At 40.4% G+C, this 19,401-nt stretch overlaps 1 protein-coding gene across 2 annotated transcripts in view; it reads right to left on the reverse strand.

Annotated features, from left to right (window-relative positions):
• The window catches only part of LOC125905544 (netrin receptor UNC5D-like), a 236,520-nt gene that overhangs the window by 34,063 nt on the left and 183,056 nt on the right, over positions 1-19,401 (reverse strand). For both annotated transcript variants that reach the window (XM_049603559.1, XM_049603561.1), the window contains 4 exons: positions 8,664-8,838; positions 7,436-7,603; positions 2,090-2,254; positions 1,714-1,746 (listed from right to left, as the gene is read on the reverse strand). In XM_049603559.1, coding sequence (XP_049459516.1) covers positions 1,714-1,746; positions 2,090-2,254; positions 7,436-7,603; positions 8,664-8,838 — 541 coding nt within the window. The remainder of the gene's footprint in view (positions 1-1,713; positions 1,747-2,089; positions 2,255-7,435; positions 7,604-8,663; positions 8,839-19,401) is intronic.

Below are 19,401 nucleotides of genomic sequence, written 5' to 3' on the forward strand. Positions count from 1 at the left end.
TTCCTCTTCTGTGCAACTGTGTGATTTTGGTTAATCTCTATAAACAGATATTACTTGAATACTGATAAAAATAAAAAATAAAAAGTTAAACTGTCGTCACACTGTAGCTGACAGGTTCTGAGATTGCTTTTTGGCCAATGGGCTCTGCCTGTCAACACGGACTGTTAACCTGCCGTTTAAACAAGATTGGATGATACAACTGGGACTACAGAAAACAAAGGAAAACCAGAACACTTCTGATACCAATATTGTGTCCCATCACCAGAATCTGTGGAGATTAATGGCGTCCTCCTTGGCTGAGCTGTAACGTCAACTATCTCTGAGGTGTTAGGTAAGCCAGTAGTAAATGCACGCTTCCTTCGGTGTGGTCATACTGTTGGGGGGTGTAGTTCGGTAGAAACAAAATAGTTCCTACATGAAACTGCTCACAACAAGGTTTGTGAATTATCCTGAGTAACTGGGTCATGATTTCTGCAGAGACATTGTTATTGAATTTTTCAGATTTTTTGGTGCTTTGAGCACCACAAACAGAGTGCCATCTAGTTCCATTATACTGGAGAGAAGACAGACATCACTACGACCAATATCTCTCTGCAACACACAACAAAACACAAAAACAATCTTAAATGATAAATAGCTCCACAGGTAAGAGGAAAAATATGTATTTTTGACTGAGGGTTAAACTGTCCCTTTCGTACTATTGTACCTACACAATCCAGTTTAACTCCACTGTGTTTATTTTAACAATAGCAGAGTTAATGGTATTTCTTTTTAATTAACGTTAAGTCAATTAACACGTAACATGATCCGACATGTAGTATGTTACTGTAAATGGAGTGAAAATGGATGCCAAGGGTTGAGAAAACACTCATGAATCATGACAGTCTCTTGCTTAACCATTTCAGCTGCGATTAGATAGCAGCCAGCAGTCAGAAACGTCTAAGCTGTGACACCAAAATCACAACCAGCCTGGAAATCCAATGCTTTTAATAGAAATGTATTTCTTTTCTTATCTGCTAAACGACATGCTATGAATCAACTCAAAAAATATGCTTGTATTTTCCACTTATTATTCATACACACTGTATGTTACCTGTTCGTCAGAACATCTGAAATACCTCTCGTCTGTTTTCTAAGTATGGGAGAATTCACAATGAGTCATGCAGAGTGTGTTAGTTTTCATAACCCAGCTGTCAGAGTGATTTATCCCTTTTATACCATGGCTGCTTTCCAGCCATCACAAAATAAGTATTGTTTCCTATTTTGTGGCAATGTGCTCTTTTTGGGTAATATTACTGATTTGCTTGGCTCAAACACCAGTCACACATATTTCTCTCACTTACTGCCAGTTCACCCTGCAGATAAAGGTCCTGCGTGTCAGGGTCCTCAATAGAAACACTGTGTTGGCACTATCCTCATCAACTGCAGACTTGTGTGGTGTATGTTACTTTACAACTCCAGCAAATAGTAAACGGTGTAGCCTAGCAACAGCTGGAACAAGCAGCCCAAGAATAAGTAATTTATAAAGGTGATGATGACACTAAATAAGAGCACTGAGGCTACCTGACTCCCTCCAGCCAATCAATATCAAGTCCTGTTTGGTCATTTTATAAACTAAATTACTGCACAAGTATTCTTCCAGGCCATGGTTGTGGACAGTGATATCTTTACAATAACATTATAGTAAGTAATGGAAGCTGAGGAGAAACTCACCCTGTGGCTTAGGATCATGTAGCAACTTTCGATCTGCAAAGACAGAGAAACATCAGAATTTGAGAGTTTCTCTTTGACCTTTTAAATGCTACAAGTCTTGGTTGATTTCATTTCTACTTGTGGATGCATCAATGCCCGTGCACACTGTGTGTTATGTATGTAGAGTGGAGAGGATGAATAATGAAGATGGATGACGGTGCTGGTAATGAGCATGATTATAATGATGATCATGATCTAGCCCCACACTGCCAAAAATTATGAACAGTAGATCTATAATGACACAGCCCCTGAACACAATGAGGCTGACAGTAATGATGCTAAGCTATCTTTTGTTTCATTGTTAAGCGGGGGGGAGGGAGATGGTGATGTTACCCACTCTGTGTGCAGAGGCCGCCGGTGCAGTTGTCCATGGCCAGTGCCACCCCGTCACACAGCCGACCCCCGTGTTTGGGCTCCGGAGCAGTGCACTCTCTGCTGCGTTGCCTCTCACAGTCTGAGCTGCACACTGACCACTCGCTCCACTCTCCCCAGCCACCATCCACTGAGGGAATCACATGCAAATGTTTAAGTAAATGGAGGAGGCGCATATAAAGGTTTGATGTGCAGAATGCATTGTTTAAATACACTGTCCCCATCCCTTCAATGTGGGAACAAAACACTCATACAGACAAAGCACAAATGACTAAAGAAGATAAAGAAAAACACAGATTTTTGTTTTTAACTGACATGACAAGGATGTCCTTAGTTCTTATAAAAGATTCAAACCAATTTGATTCATTTATTAGTTCCCTGGGAGTTTATGAGGAAACACTTTCAAGGTAACAGCTGCACCACTAACTTCACGAAAACATTTTCCTCCTCAGGGTGCCAAAATGTTGTGCCGCCTTGCTGACTTGGAGCACAAAGACACCCTGCTTATGCCGTACTCTATCAAGTCTCCTTTCCACCTCCAAATGCTCTAAAGGTTCCCTTCTTCCTGCTAATCTAAACGCAAATGCACCCTGTTTATGTTAAAACTCTGATGCGGGAGAAAGAATCCTTCAGAAGGAGGCAGTTGGCAAAGAGGAGATAATGTTTGGAGGAGTGCACTGCCTTCCACTGATAACTTTTTTTTCTTAAACCTGATGAGCATTTCCCTTTATGTTGGTGCTGTGGTTGAAATCATAAATTTGAGCTTGTCTTGGAAAAAAAAAAAAAAAATACTTGGGCAGAGCAGATTACACGGATGTTTTGATAACTGGAACTGCAGCTCTGCCCCTCTTCTCACACCCTAAGCTTCTGCTGTTTGTTTCTCTCTCACAGGTTCTCTGTATCCTTTTCTTTTTTCACTCCTCTCTCCATCTCCCGTGCATTTTCTCTTCATTTGCTGTTTTTTAAGGTCCACTGCATAAGATTTCAGATGCAAACCACTGTCACTATCAGCACTGCAGACGTGCAATGCCTTCACTGTGAATTGTAACTGGTTGCTGCTGACTGCGAGGCTTACCTCAGGCTTTTAGACTGATTCCTTACCTCTGACACCGGCAGCATCCTCTGTAATTATAGGTAATAAAATCAACTTACAGAAGCGCTTTACTCTCTTCAGCAATCGATGACAGAGACCATTTTTGTTACATTTGTAGTCTTTTTAACTGAATGCTTTTACGTTTTAGGAAATACACTTATTTGCTTTGAACCAAAAGGAAATCAAAGTTCCAGTGTACACCAGGGTACTCAGGTTAACACTTTATTGACAACTTCCATTAAAGGGCCAGTGTGTAAAATGGGTTGAAAACAGTGACATCAGTGGTCAAATTCTAGATTGCAGGGCTCACTTGCTCACCCCTCCCATCGGTGGCCTCGTAGGGACAAAAAGCCTTGCGCAGACACGAGTTTTTCAGGGGTAGGTCTATCTAGCGACGAGGTAAATGTTTATTTAGAAATCTAAGCCATGTTACGATATTGTAATGAATCCCTCACGAGCAGGAGACCAGAGGAGCGTTCGGGAAAAAGGCCAGTTTATTTGAGCACTCCAAAAACTCTGGTAACACTCCAGGGGGTAAAAGACTCCGTCCCAAACTCTGACTCTTCTAGCGTAACACACACAGTTCACACACATACTCGTTTACATTACCTAGCAGGTACCCCCTCCCCTCTCTGCTCCACCAATCTCCAGTCCACACACTGACTGACAGTGTAGCCTGTAAACAGTGCTCAGCTGTTTATTTAGCCTAGTGATATCTCCGGACTATAGTAGCTGCAATGGACGACTTTGAACACGATTTTGAAGAGTTTCTTGTAGTGGACACAGATCCAGAGCCATGCCTGTTTGAGCCGAAGCATACAGATGAGGAACTTGGATGCTGAGCGGGCGAGAAGAGAGGCTGAATGCACAGAATGGGATTCGGTGCTACTGCTACCATCGTTGGGGAGATATATCATCAGGAGGAAAAGCGCCGCAGAGAGTGCATCACAAGGAGTGAAGTTGCGTCTTCTTTTCCTCGCAGATGACGGTTCGGGTTCATTCTCTCCTGTTGCGTGGTAAGTGTGGTCCATTCGCAAACTTTATAACTAAAAAAACTTTTCACTACTCTCTATCAACAAACTACTAACACTCTGCTGTTTCTTCCTCCTTCTTCCTTCCTTCCACTGTCTTCGTTGGTTTATTTATACACGCGAAACACGTTCTCTGGCTGGCTGGATTGTCCGCTCGGGCTTCCTTACATACATGGCGGCGCAAGATGGCGACCTCTCTAAAGCAAGGCCCTTGCTATATATGTATATAAAAGCATAATTATAAGGCTATGAAAACCAAACAAATTTTATTTTATAGCGATTATACACTTATATAAACATATTAATGGGTAGAATATTCAGATTCAGATACAGATTTGACAATAAACCATGCCAAATATTACACACTGGCACTTTAAACACGAAAAAGGGTTTTGTTTGCAAAGTAACCTGTCAATAAAACAGGTGTTAACCTGAGTATCCTGTTGGCACTGGAACTTTGATTTCCTTTTGGTTCTCTGTGGTTTATCCTTCACCGGCTGGCACCCAGGAGAGAGGCACGGCTGTGCACGGAGTGTCTTCAGTTCTTTGAACACTTATTTGCTTTCTTGCCAAGTGTTAGTCGGTTAAATATCAAACTGGTGCCAGCAGATGGTTAACTTAACTTAGCATGAAGACTAACAGCAGGGGGAAATGTTAGCCTGGCTCTGTCCAAAGGTAGACAAAAGCTGCTTACCAGCAACCCTAAATCTCACTTATTACCTACACTGAGAAAATCATGTATTCAGCATTTGTTTGTCAATTTGTTAGCAGGATTACAGAAAAACAACTACTAATTTGAAAAAGTGCAGCATAGACCAAATAAATTAAATATCAAAGCAGATCTAAATCATGGGGCAGATACACATTTTTTTAAAAATTTTTTTGCAGTGTGCAACATTCATAGTCTGGGCCAGGATTGCACACGGCTCTCACCTTGGATGTCACAAGCAAACATGGAGGTGTGTGATCAACAGTGTTAGTGAGGGTTAGCTCACTGTCACCAGGGTAACCTGGTGGGGGCACAGTGAAGGTTGGGCCTGAAGGCGGAATTCTGCTCTACACAGAGCCTACGCTGTTGGCCTACAACATTGCAAGCATTTACACTCGTGTGGTGGCGTGTCCGTGTCGCTCTGCAGTAATAAAACCCTAGTCGGCGGTGGGGTTTGATCACGCGGTGGTGTGCAGTGCAGAGCTGTGGCAATTAGCTACCCAGTGGGGACACAGATAACAGTTTTCTACTACATTAATGTGCTAAATGTTGTATATTGCATCCTCAACATTGCGAGATAGGGAATTCTGTCTTCACTAAGGTCAGAGCTCTTTGAGTGCCCTTTTGGTTAATATGGTACATCTTGTTTGTTAAATCTGTACAAAGGTTGAAGTGTAAAAACAACAATTTGTAGTTTTACGTGGGGTCGTGAACCACATTATATCCTGGTCAGCCACAGAAATGGTGATGACAAGACTTCAGAAAGTCACTGTGTCCCGTCAAGAAATAGTCCCAGCATGTAACTCCCAGTAAAAAAATGTTATGTACTTGATGTAAAGTCAGATAGTTCACATAAAGTTACATTGGTTAGGTTTAGGGAAGATACATGGTGACAATGTTCCTGAAAGTCACTCAAAATTCATTTGGTTTTACACGTCCTGAACACCAGTCACCTTTGGGAAAGTCCTGTGTTTCTTAGACCCACCCAACAACTTATTTACTTATGTGGACTTTCGCTCTTTACTTCCTTCTTTACACCCATCAGCACATTATTTTTCGTAGGTATACATATATGAAATGTATGAGAACATCCTGCCTATTTAATGTACAAGGCAGATACAGGGTTATGTATTATGCATACATGTATGTGTGTAAACACATGCACAAAACAGATGTGCAATAAGTGATATATAACTGTAACATGCAAGTTTTAGTGCAAAGACGTTTATAATAGCAGGGCTTGAAGCAAGAAAAAATCCTGTGCCTGAAATTTTTTTTAGAGGGCCTTCTGCACTAGGGGGGTCTGAGGGCATGCCCCCCCGGAAGAAAATTTTGAACATTTGACGTCTAAATGAATTAATCTGGTGCACTTTGAGAGTATCAATCAAGTATCACATCAAGGAGCTAGAATAACAATTTCAAGGCTTTTAATAATGAAATATGAACAGTTCACCAAAAAAGGAAAATCTGGTCATCAGCTACTACAAAATGGTTGGGGCCGGGCAATTTTAGGCAATTCTGAGCAACAAGTGGCAGAATAGGAAGACAACAAGAATGCATTAAAATGTACATTTTACATCAGTTGAAGCTTGAACTCACAACCTCTGACACCAAGGAGCATCTTCTATCTGACTGAGCTAATTTGCAAGTGACAACTCATTGGTGGCTTCACAAATTATCTCACTTATCTCTACCACACCGCCTCTTTCTCTTTCTGTATGTGTGAATTGCAACCCCCAACCTGTAGCCATTTCTCTCTCTCTCTCTCTCTCTCTCTTTGTGTGTGTGTGTGTTTTCATCTCTCTCGTGTCTAGACCAAACTGAACAAATATTTATAGACAGACAAGCAACATCATAATTAAACAGGTTTTTTTTTTTTTAAATTTATTTTATTTTGAAAATTGGCCAGATTCTCCCGTCTTTTCTGTGTCCAACTTCCTGTTTGGTATGATCTGCTCTATCCAGCTTGACAGAGGCGCTCACGGCTCATGTGAAAAATAGACCAGATGCCGAACTGAAGCGCTGCAGTGCACGAGCCTCTGCGGGTGCTCCGCTCTGCTCACTGGCCTGTGTGAACAGTCAGATAGGTTAACATGGACGCCGACTGAAAACTGCCTCCGCTGCTGGGCGCTGCACTTTGGTTCTGCGTCCGGTGTGTCCGTGGCGTGACTTAATGAGAGACTGTGAAAACTTAAGGCCTGCCCTACTCTGCCTCTGATTGGCTAGAAGTCCTTGTTTACCTTGAGTAATGTGATACACCATTGGTAGTTGGAACTATCACTTTGCTTTGCTTTAAAACGACTGGTTGAATCACTGTTGCTACGGCAAGATGATAAAATATTTACGAGAAAAAAATATTCCTGCACCAGAATATCCGGCACTGTGCCGGAGAACTTCAAGCCCTGTAATAGTGGAAAAGCAAGTTTTTTAGCATATGCACAAACACTGACAGCACGAAGAATGTGTCCTTGTGCTCACCTGGGCACAGTGTGTTGCAGGTGCTCTTCTGTACCGACATGCCCTCACAGAAGGCTCCCCCATTGAGAGGAGCTGGATTTGTGCAAGTGCGAGAACGTTTCTGCACACCGCGACCACAGCGTACATTACAGGGAGACCAGTCTGTCCACGACGACCAGCCTCCATTCACTGAGGGTGCCAAAGGATGAAAGGAAAGTGATCAACAGATAGTGCAAGAATGGAAGCTGGCCTACTTTCTATTATAGTTTCTGTCATGAAAAACAGGGGTTCACTCAAAAGTGACAATGAACGTCTTATCAGGAAAAGTGACTGAGGTGTCTTTACAAAGATGATCAATGGTGACTTCCCCTCTGTCTTCTTCCTTCTTTGAGTTGTTGCCTAAAATATTGCAGGATGATTGACTAATCAGCTCATTTGCTGTCATACGACAGGAAGAAATACTAGTATTCAACCATTGTACATCTGTCAGACGCTATTGGGTCTGACATTGGGAGTAGTAAGCCTGTCTAGACTTCATTAGCATTAAGAAAATTAATGATTGATGGGCCTCAACAACGGGCTGTCAGAAAGAATTAGATCAAATCCTGCTGCAGCTAAGTGTCCTCCCCTAAAAACATAAAAATAACAGGAGGAAAGGTCAGTAAAGTGAGCACAGAAACACTCCAATTAACAAGGTATTCCTCTGGTGTGAAAGGAGATGGTGCTCGTATGACATTATAATTTCACTTATTCTCCTTTGTCTCCGCAGAGCTCTCTACAGGGCTATAAAAATGCTGGAAACACTGTCTGCTGGCCTGCAGCTATACAAAGCGTTCCACGTAAGGTGTTCAGCACTGGCAGATAAAAGCCAGGGAGTTGTGACAGCCCACGTCATTGCCTTTCCACCATCAATAATTGAGTTCTTGTAAATATTGTGCCTGTGTCTTCTTGTTTTTACACTTGAGGGATCACTTGCCCATTACCTGCTCAATAGACTCTTGTGTGGAAAAAAGACCACACGCTGCGGTTGAGCAGTGCTTTTTATATTAATGACTTTGGGGAATTTGCTTGAGGTGCCAATTTGACAGCCTGCTTTTGTAGTGAAAATTGATATTTTGATGCAGACAGGAAAGCTGTTTGACACTGTTTTGATCATCTGTACTGCAAATCTAAAGAATTCGACAGTCAAGTCTTTTTAGCTGAGATCTAACTTTAGACAAATAAGAAAATATAAATCTGAAGTTCTTACCATAGACTACAACAGTGGCTGTGGCACTGCGTCTTTTTGCCACAATGTTGCTGGCAACACAGGTATAGTTTCCGGAATCAGAGAGACGGGCTTCCGAGATGATCAGATTGTGGTCACCTCTTGTATCAACGGCACCATCAGAGTTCAGAAGTTCTTCATTTTTCAGCCATTCAACCTGAAAACAGCAGAGTATATGCATGAGTAACTAACAGGCTTTAATGTAGACATGAACACTGTATGACATACTTATTACATATTTACAACAATTTGATCAAATCACTGGGAAAGATCATCATTAAACCTACCAAGATCAAAACTAGGCCTTGCATAGCTTAGTTAGCAAAAACCTCGACAGTTTGTCCAGCCATAACTGTGATTTATTAAATATTAATCAAGGAAACTAGCCTCAGGTTTATGAAGTTATATCCTGCAGGGCTGCCGACTTTGGGTACTTGGCTGGAGTGAGATTATGATGCCATGTGCCTACTTACCTGTACATTTAATCATGTACACATACTGTGTGTGGACTCAATTTACCATCAGGGTGTAAAAAAATATGCAGCTTAGCCTGCACCTCTGTTGGGGGGGAGGGTTCTCCCTGTCGGAATTTGTTTTTTGTTGGATAAATGATCTATTTTGATGCTTTATGCATCTGGCAAATTATTTTCATTCAAAGTGCACTGTTTAAAAATTGAAAAATTGTACCTCAAACTGTTTACTGTCCAATTAACTGTGAATTGTGATGTAAAGAAAATTAGTTAGTAATTTGTATAACTACTGAGTACAAACAGAATATTTAACAACTGCTATAATTGGAGAAACATTTAAATGTATTCATGTTAACAGTGCTATATAACTAAGTACATCGACTCAAGTATACTGTAGGCCTACTGAAGCGCATTTGTAAGGTACTTGTACTTTACATGATCATTTCCATTTTATGCAACTTTAGGCACATATTGTGTTTCTTACTGTTCTACTTAATTTGACAGCTTCAGTTAGTTAGTTTAACTTGAAAAAACTGTACGTTGATATTAGTTTAATGGATCATGGAGTTTTGATTTTCACATACAGTAAAATGAATAAGTCATTTACTGTTTTAGTGTTTTTTGGAGCCACAGATAATGTTATGTAATGTGACTTCTGAAAGAGGATGTTGGGTCAGATCAATATTACTGTGCAGTTCATTCGATGTGTTTGGGGCACAATCTAAAGAGTACAGTAATTGCAATACACTCATTTATCACCCAGGAAGAAAGTACCTGACTTCCCTAAAAACCTTTTAGGGGAGAAATTAAGTTATTGCTTTCTTTGTATTAGAAAAAAACAAAACATTGTGACAGTATTGATTGTTTCTACATATCTCCCTGTTAACCCTCTCAGATTGGTCTCATCTTGCCTTCACTTTGTTCACTGATGATAAAAAAGACGATAGAAAATTACACATTACACAAGACACTGCTGTCTTCTTAAGTGACAATTAACCACTAAAAGGGGAGAATTATTAGGTGCTAAAGGTGAATGTGTGTCACAAGCCAGAAGTATGATAGTTGGCAACCCCAGCCCAATGCACTTCTGTCTTCTTCAAGGCTCAGGTTTTTGGTTTGGCAGCATTAAAACTTAGTTCTGGGTGTGTTACCCTGTTGGTAGTGCACCCCAGCACACAGCAGCTTTTAGGTATTTTCCTGCTAGCAGACTTAAGTGACAAGGAGGCACCTTCATGCAATACAAAGACAATGTAGAGCAAGACAGTACCAAAGAATGTGTTTTGAAATACATTTATATATTTTAAATGTGTCATTTCTCTGATAGAAGATAATTCTGAATACAAGATTGAGGGTTCGTGGTAAAGGTATAACATGAATGACATCCATTCAGAGGGAGTAAGTAGGTAGGTCTCATCCTCTTCTCTTTACCAATTCAGCATCCGTGTAGTAAGTGAAAGTAATAAGGAATTACAAAATAAAGGACGCTATGTTGATGCTCCTCTCCTTGCATGGCTGGCCCTGTAAATTGCTATTAATGTGCCACTGGCTTGAGCTTTTCATTGAGAGCGACGAGCTGGGGCATGAGGGAGTGGGGTTTGATTTATGGCAGTGTATTTGAGGATTAAAAACTCCGCCCCACTGGGAGCTCCATGTGTTTGTGCACTGGGTTGCACTCCAGTGTGTTTGCGTGCGTATGTGTGTGTGTGTTTGTGGAGAGTGTCCATTTGCCAAGGGAATATAATAACAGCCAACAAACTCATAGATTGCTTTGCTCTTTCGAAGCACCCTGGATGAAAAAATTGAGCTGGGAAATCAATAAATCAGGAGTCATGTTGTCGCAAACGTTTTTTTCTCCTTTTGATGGCCATAGAAGTCTTTCATCATGTGCCTTTAATTTCACTCTTTTCATCATTTGGCTCCGGAGCTTTCAAGACAAACCAAGCAACGACACTGGTGGGCTGCTTCGGTCATTCTATCCGTCTAGGTCTTTATAGTTTTTTGCCTTTCGCTATTTCACACCTCCAATGTCTAATCAACCCCTATGTTGCCGTCAGTGCTGTATTACATTCTCCACAGCTGCCACCATTAATCTACTCAATTATGGAGGCAGTCTGTTTCAACCTGCCAGGGTGGGAAAAAAGTGCAAAATTTCTATTTCAATCACAAAATTCACACTTATGTTGTGGTTTAATCATAGCAATTATTATTTTGCTTTTATGCATTTTAAAGGATTATTTATGCAATCACATTATGTTCTTGTATTTTGCTTCATGCACTGACACATGCCCTTATCTATTTAGAGAGGTCTTCTAGTCTTACAAATATAGAGTAAAGTATGGTACACAGTTCGTCCTCTAATTGTACAAAGTTTGCCTTCTCTAATTCACTGCCGCCCTGTCTGGTATCTGGGAGCTGGGGAATTAACCTTGACAAGTGGGAGGTTTGTGCTTTATCACCCCTTCTGCAAATACCGCGGCCTCTTTCACAAAAGGATGACAGAGGTGAGCACTGTTGTTTTTTTTTTTTTTTGTTTTTTTTTTACCACGGTCACATTATACACAGTCTGTGTGTTGTCTGCAGTATTCGAAAAGATTCTCCCTAAAAGGCATCTCTGATGTCAGCGTGAGACGATGTAAAGGCTCTTTAAAAACAGGTTTGACCCTAAAAGCACGACTCTTGAGACCAGGCTGGTAAAATAAAAAGTTTACTGGAGGTCAAAAAATGGCGAAAGTCAAAACCAAGCAGCCAGAGAAAAAGGCTGGAACACTAAAGCAGAAGCACAATAGATGATGCGGTGGGGAATGAATAGAAGTGGAACAGTATATATGCTACTGGGCTGCTGGGTAAGTGGGAACAGGTGTGCAGGTGGGGGATCACATACGATTGGAAAAACCTGGAACACAGGGGTTACTGCAGGGCAGGCGAGAGTGGCAGGATCTGAAACTACGAGAAAAAGTTGGTACATGGCAGGGGAAAAAACAGACAAGGAAAATGTGACACCAGGAAATGACTGACAATGTGAGACATGAAGCCTTTAGATGCTGTTGTATTATTAACAGCTCATTTTTCTAAGTTAACAACAGGTTATCTGGTGTTGTACAAGCAGCAGATTCCATGCAGACTATTTTAAAGGAGATCTATATGATATTCATAACATATCTAATATTCAGAGGTTGTCTGCACAGGGCTCTCAGCTAGAGGTACTTGACTAGCAGCTAATAGCGAATGATGCTAACAATGTGAACAGTGCTAACAACGGCAACAGTACTGACAGAGCTAACAGCTGGGTTAATACTTCTGCCTTGAATTAATGATGTACCTACAATGTAGGCTCTGCATAGATGTGTATCCTACTCCATAGCCTGACGTGTACCTCCCCAGAAATGCATTCTCGAAACCCATCCGCTGTATTCGGCGTCTGACTTCCGGCAGATGGCGATACAGCCTCTGAGGGCAGACCCCCAATTTTTTGGCATTCCGGTTTGATTTCTGCGGAGGAGGCATATAAGTAAATATGCTGAACCATCGCGATGGATTCAGAGTTTGCAGTGATGCCAATTATGTTCCTCCTTGTTAGTTCACCGCACGGACTGTTTAACCTGGCAACAACTGCAGCCAGCTCAAATGTGATTGGTCAATATCACACGGACAACAAACAGCATACAACCGGAAACCAGGGCTCTTCCGCTCTTCTTCCAGAGGCAAGATCTCCGGGGTTTGCCTACAGACTCTACATTCACTGAATGTAGAGTCTGTATATAGAGACTACCAGAAATGTAACTACACGTTGCAAAGACACAGATGTCCTGTTTTGTATTTTAATAAAGTGAAAACCATTTCCCTCAGTGGAAACAAAGCTTTTATTTACTTTCATTTCACAGATAAGAAACAATAAATTGTGAAGAAAATGAAGCCCCTGCAAAATAGGATTTTAAGTCTTGTATGCCATTTCACAGATTCATATGAGTAGAGAAAAAAGTCTGCTAGCTGCTAGGCTAATTTATGCAATTGGAAATGTCATAGGGTAATGCTAATGATGTTAGCATGACGTTTATGCAGGAAAACCCTGTCTTCTTGAGTCAACTGGTTTATCAGTGAAACATGTGAGTTATACTGTGATTTAATTTTGTTGCTGTTAAGCCATGTTTTATGTGTGTTAGTTGCATCAATCAAATTTTACTGCACTTCACAGAAACTTAACACTGTGGCGTAGAAAACCCACCAAATAGGCTGAGGGTTGGCGCTACACCTCTGTCATGACGGCGTCCCGATATTAGCATTAACCATGATATGAGTGCAGTGCAGAGCGGCTAACCAGTAGATACACACACTGAACTCACATGCACTAACATGCATGAGCAACTGGACCGCCTACCACAACAGAGAAGCTGATATTGCAACACACACAGAAGACTTCATTCTCTGCTCAGAACACCATTACTCCACTATATTTTTACAGAGCAAACACTGGATTGCTGCTTTATGAATCCTCTGAATATTGCATAGAGTTCCTTTAAATCACAGCAACTTTATGTGCTGTTAAGATATGAGAAAAGGTCACATTCATTTAAAGGGGATGCAGCTCCTGGTCACCAGCTACTAGATAAGAGGAACTTTTATAATTATTCAAGTTCAGTGTTATAAGGTCAGTTGTGCAACTACAAACACTGTATATCAATTCAAGCACAAATTGCTATCTCTAGTCAGCATATTATGTCCAAATAACCTGAAAATTACTTGAAAATACACATTAATTTCAGGACAAAAAAATACAAACTAAAACTATTTTCCTGGAGGAAGCAGGTGGCTATAAACAAGTGTGATGGAGAAATATAATGCGGGGGAATTCACTGAATTGAAAATTAACCCTCAACCCTTTGTTCTCTCCCGACGCGTATTCAGATGGGACGCATGTTTATAGAGCAGTGCCAAAATTGAACTTGACAGGTACCAAGATTTAACCATTAAATTAAATATATTTCAACAGTTAGTGGATAATAATGTCACCTCAGGAAACACTGAGTAAAACTAAATGCATTGCCTAAAGCAAGAAATACGGAGATGTGCTACACTGTATTACATTATAAACATTTCTTTCAATGACAAATCTTATTTCTATGCTGATGTAGCAAGTAAACTTCTATTGTCTATTTTGCATTATTAATAAGTTATTAAAGCAATGCAGAGAAGTATTATTTTCCCATTTACAATTTTCCATAGAGACAGTGCGATGTCATTGGTGTGTATTCATTTTTGTGTTACTGACAGACCTATTTGTGTGCAGGGTACACACCTGCACACATGTTGCACGATAACCCTATATAATGTTGGTACTGTAGGTGTAGGGTTGTCCATCCCCTGCTGATAATGTTACACACATTACAAATTACAGTAAAGGAACACAATCAAAGCTTCATTCTCCAGGCACAGTATAAACACTAGGCTTCTACTAAAGTGGCATCTGTGACAAGCCTGCCTCCTCTCTTGCTGTTTTGTATCTCTCTCTAAACCTTGGCTCAAGCCCTGATCCTATATTGACAATCCCCGTCGGCAGCATCTGATGCAGAGTATGCCAATGTAACACTTGACGATAAGCTCATGGCTAACGATCAAAACTTTTTAGGTTGTTTACTATCAGACAGCAAAATACTGTCATAGTTGGGCTAACATGAGGCCAGAGATTGCTGTGGCCTGCCATTTATGAATGGATGTAACTGATACTGGAAACACAATTGTCTTCATGATAAAGACAAATAAACTGTACTTATTGTAGATCAGTCATGTCATGGTACCCACTCTGCTTCATGGGGTCAGTATCATCACCGATTTACACCAGAAAGTACCTCTCACATACAAAGAGAACTGGTCATTTATCATTACATTATATTATCATCATCATTACTTCACCATTTGCCAAAAAAGGATGTGACATTTGCTCACCATTATGGCAACCAACTGCAAAGTGACTGGAACACATTGCAGAGCCCTCTGACATGCCACTCTGCCTCTCCATCTGTCAGTACATTTACTCATTTACTCTCTTTTTAAGAACATTTTGAGGTGGTTTGATTGAGTACTTCTACTTTATGATACTATATACATCTACTCCATTACATCTCAGACAGAAATACTGTACATTTTACTCCTATACATTTATGTAGGAGCTTTAGTTGCTTGATTCTTTGTAGATTTTGATTATTAATAGAAAATATAATCTACTAATGTATCATTATGGATTAATTACGGAAGCCCTTAGAGGCAAAGTGCAAAGCATCTTTTCCCAGGCAGTGTTAGCCAAAATTCAAGTTTAACTCCTACATGCATGCATGCATGCATGTTATCTCCTATGTAGGAGATAGTATCTCCTACTTTAAGGCTTAATTAGGCTGTTCTGAGAGTGATACAGCTGTGAAGCACAATACAAAGGGCACTGAAAGTTCAGCTAAATGCAGCATAAACAAAAGGTTTACTATTCTCTGTTAACTACAAATGGAACTGTGCAGTGGCACTGGCATGACTCTCTTTCATACGCACTTTGTGCCATAAATCGAGACAGAATTGCAGAGTGAAAACACGGTTTATTTTAGTAGAATATCTGAACACCTCTTCCACCTGTGATTTTTTATACAAATCACAGCCAACACTACTAATTTTGAGTTCATAGATTTACAATAGTGAGTGAAAAATAATACTTAGCTGATCTGTGCTGAGATCATAAAAAGGCAGGATAATGTTTACAAAATAAACGTAAAAGTGAACTGCGCAATATCATTATGAGCAGCTGACAATTCACACTAATTTCCGAAAACAATTCTGACATGATAATGTAAATGTAATAATAAAAGTCACATAAAGCCACTGTACTTTTACTGTATTATAAAATAAATGTACCAATTACCAGCATATCTAAATATTAAGTTTCCACTAAGGAAAAAAGGTTGCTTAAATCAATGTAATAAGAAATAATACAAACAAGCCATTTCACAGATCTACTCAAAATCAATGACTAACTGCAGTGTTTACAAAAACAGACTAAAGGGGGATGACTGTGGTGTGGACTTCTGGGATTCTTGTGTCACCAGAGTCTGTTTAGTTGCACCAACATGCACTATTTCAGTGCATTTTATGTCTGCCAGAACCTTGCAGCCGCACTTAAAAAGACAGCAACTTTCTAATCAATCCTTTTTAGTTGGTATCGATAACAACTGAGCCAGGTCTGAGTGTTGAAGTATTGATTACTGTGATATGGATCTGCCCTTCACTAAGGATCACTCAGTCACCTCTCTGCAATACTGTTGAAGTGTTTAAGATGCAACGTGTTTGTGATGCTCTCTGTCCCACAACTGGCTGCACTGTATGTATTAACAAATGGATGAAGGGTTTTGGCCTGTGTTTTGGTTCTGAAACACATTTAAGACACTTAAGTCAATGGAAAAATAATAGTTTTGATTTGAAATTCATGAATGAATGGGAAATAGTGTGAAAATGTGTTTAAAGAAGCGAGGAGCTCACACAAACCCCCCTAATCAGGAACAGAGTTAGAAGCAGCACTCAGATCTTTCACTAAATTGAAAGTAGCAATACCACAGTGTGGAAATACTATTACAAATTAAATTCCTGCATTCAAAATCTTATTTAATTAGATGTACAAAAGTATTAACATCAATATACACTTCAAATACCAAAAATAAAAGTACTCATTATGCAGACTGGCACATCTCAAAATAATAGATTTATCGTATTAATAGCTAATGACTATTGATGCATTAATGTGCAATCATGGCTAATGTTGCAGCTGGAAAAGTCTGGCCTAATTTTATGTTCTGTATGTATTTATGGGTAGCTTCAATTATTTCAAAACATCATCATTCATTCACTGATTTATATTTTGTACTACACAGTTGGGGAGGTTCTAATCTGGTGCAACTTCCAATGCAGGAAATTCATCTTTAAAAAGCTGGACCACCAAGAAACTGGAGCAGAAGCTTGATGAGATTTTAACCTTGCAATAGTCTGGTTGGCAAGTATTTAGCCTTTAGTCCTTATAAACTGTTTAGTGCACTTGGTCTTTAACTGTAAAACCTTTGGCAACATGCCTGCCCTAGAAGTTACAGATGTATATGCAATCAAACAGAGCAAGGACAGAGTTAAAGCCTGTAGAAGACAGACCTGTCCTCAAACTTTCTGAGCATGCCACAACACCTACAGTACCAGAGGCTCGACTAAAACAGTGGTGTATGATCTCTACAATGCATATGATTACACCATTGGTCCTATGGATAAGACCACTGAGAAGACAGACGTCCCAGATAGCAGTTCTGCATGGCTGTCATGGGAGAGTTGCACCAAGATCTGGACTGGCAGCAAGACACTTCATTGACGTTGGTGCTGGGATTGTAGATGAAGACTATAGGGGAGATGTGGGAGTTGTGCTACTGTACTCAACTACAACAAGGACACATTTAGTGTGAAAAAGGGCGACAGAGTTGCTCAGCTGGAGTGTGAGGTTGAATGTGGAGCTGGAGGATTTGGATCAACTGGCTTAAACTTAAATTGACCGAATATAATTAATGTATGAATTAATAAATATCCTTTTTTGTTAAAAAAAAGGTGGGCAGCTGTGGCTCAGGAGCTAGAGTGGGTTGTCCACTAACCATAAAATCAGCGATTCGATCCGCAGCTCCTCCAGTCTGCATGTCGAAGTATCCTTGGGCAGATACTAAACCCCAAACTGCTCCAAAGTTTGTTTAAACTGTGTAGCAGGTGGCACCTTGTATAGTAGCCTCAGCCACCAGTGTGTGAATGGGTGAATGTGACATGTATTATAAAAGCACTTTGAGTAGTCAGGAGATTAGAAAGGCACTGAACAACTGTAGGTCCATGTACCTTTTACCATTAATAATCTGAATCTGCAAAGTAACATGTATCTAAAGCTGCTAAGTAAATGCTGTTGAAAGTGTTATATATCCTTTTGCAATGTAGTGGAGTAGAAGTATAAAGTAACATAAAATGTACCATAGTATGGTGATTGAGCGCATTTATTTAGTTGCGTTCCACCACTACCACCAAAACTATAAAGGCATTTGTAAAAGTGAAGTCAAATAAACAGAAAAGGAAATGTGTAGCAGCCACAGTTGCTGTCTTCTTCAGTGTAACTGACCACATAATTGTTCCTTTAGTCTTTCTGTGATCGTAGGAGTGGAATATATGTGAATTCTCTTTGGTGGCGAGTGTTCTTTTGCCAGGGCCCTTATCTCAGGGAATTCTTACGCTAAAGTAAATTAAAATAATCGTCTTGTGCTGGTTGGTTTTTCTGTCTCATGTTTTTACTTTGATTTATCCCTCTCACTCTGGCCCTCCTTTAGTGTTTTCCAGTGTTCACTGTAGGAAGCGTACAAACCCAGAGTGCGATTTGCATTCTGTGTCAGTCCTAGAGTCTCCCCTTTGGGGTAAAGCGATAGAGAGATGCACATGCTGATGAGAAGGCAGGGACAGGACAGACTCAAATGAGCCTGATAAGCCAGTGCCTGGGGAGGACAGGAAACGGATTTGCTTAATTGGCAAATTTGTTCCACTTAGATAGCAGCAACCAGTGTTGAACTATACCACACCTAACCCAGCCAGCTGAGCCTTACGGCAGTCTGCTGGTGGCGGGGCTACGTGGTGTCAAGGTCACCGTGTTGACCATTAAACAGCAGCTAATTTAAACCGAAGCTAATGAAAACTGATCCACACTGTGTCCCTCTGAAAGTTTTCCTTGTAACTTTCATCTTATTTAGTAACAGATCACTTCCAGCTGGAGGAGAGAGAGCAAATGAAATAAACTCATTATATGTATTGAAAGCAGCATCAAATGGTCAGCAGGGGCTCCATGAAGCATGCAGCAGAGTATCATTTTTCTGATAGCTTCAAGCTGTTTGAAGAGGGTGAGATGAGAGAGCCAAAGGCCCGGAGCAATCTGTGTGTGAGTGCAGATAGGTATCATCTTAAACTTGACACCCCAAAAAAGTATGTCCAGTTCAAGTCATTCCAGATCCTCCCTGCATCAAGCCTAAACACTCAATTATTCTGAAAGCAAATGTAATGACCTACATTTACAATCCTTTCAATGGGAAGTGAAAGTGACATGAAGACGATTACAAAGCATTGCAGTAGGTTTTGTTCCATCTGATTCAATTAAGGTTGAGTTTCATTAACAAGCGCCCTTCCTCCTCTCACTTCCCTCATTCCTGCACCCTCTCCGCCTTCCC

Source organism: Epinephelus fuscoguttatus, linkage group LG18 (assembly GCF_011397635.1).
Source record: "Epinephelus fuscoguttatus linkage group LG18, E.fuscoguttatus.final_Chr_v1".
NCBI classification, from domain to species: Eukaryota; Metazoa; Chordata; class Actinopteri; order Perciformes; family Serranidae; genus Epinephelus; species Epinephelus fuscoguttatus.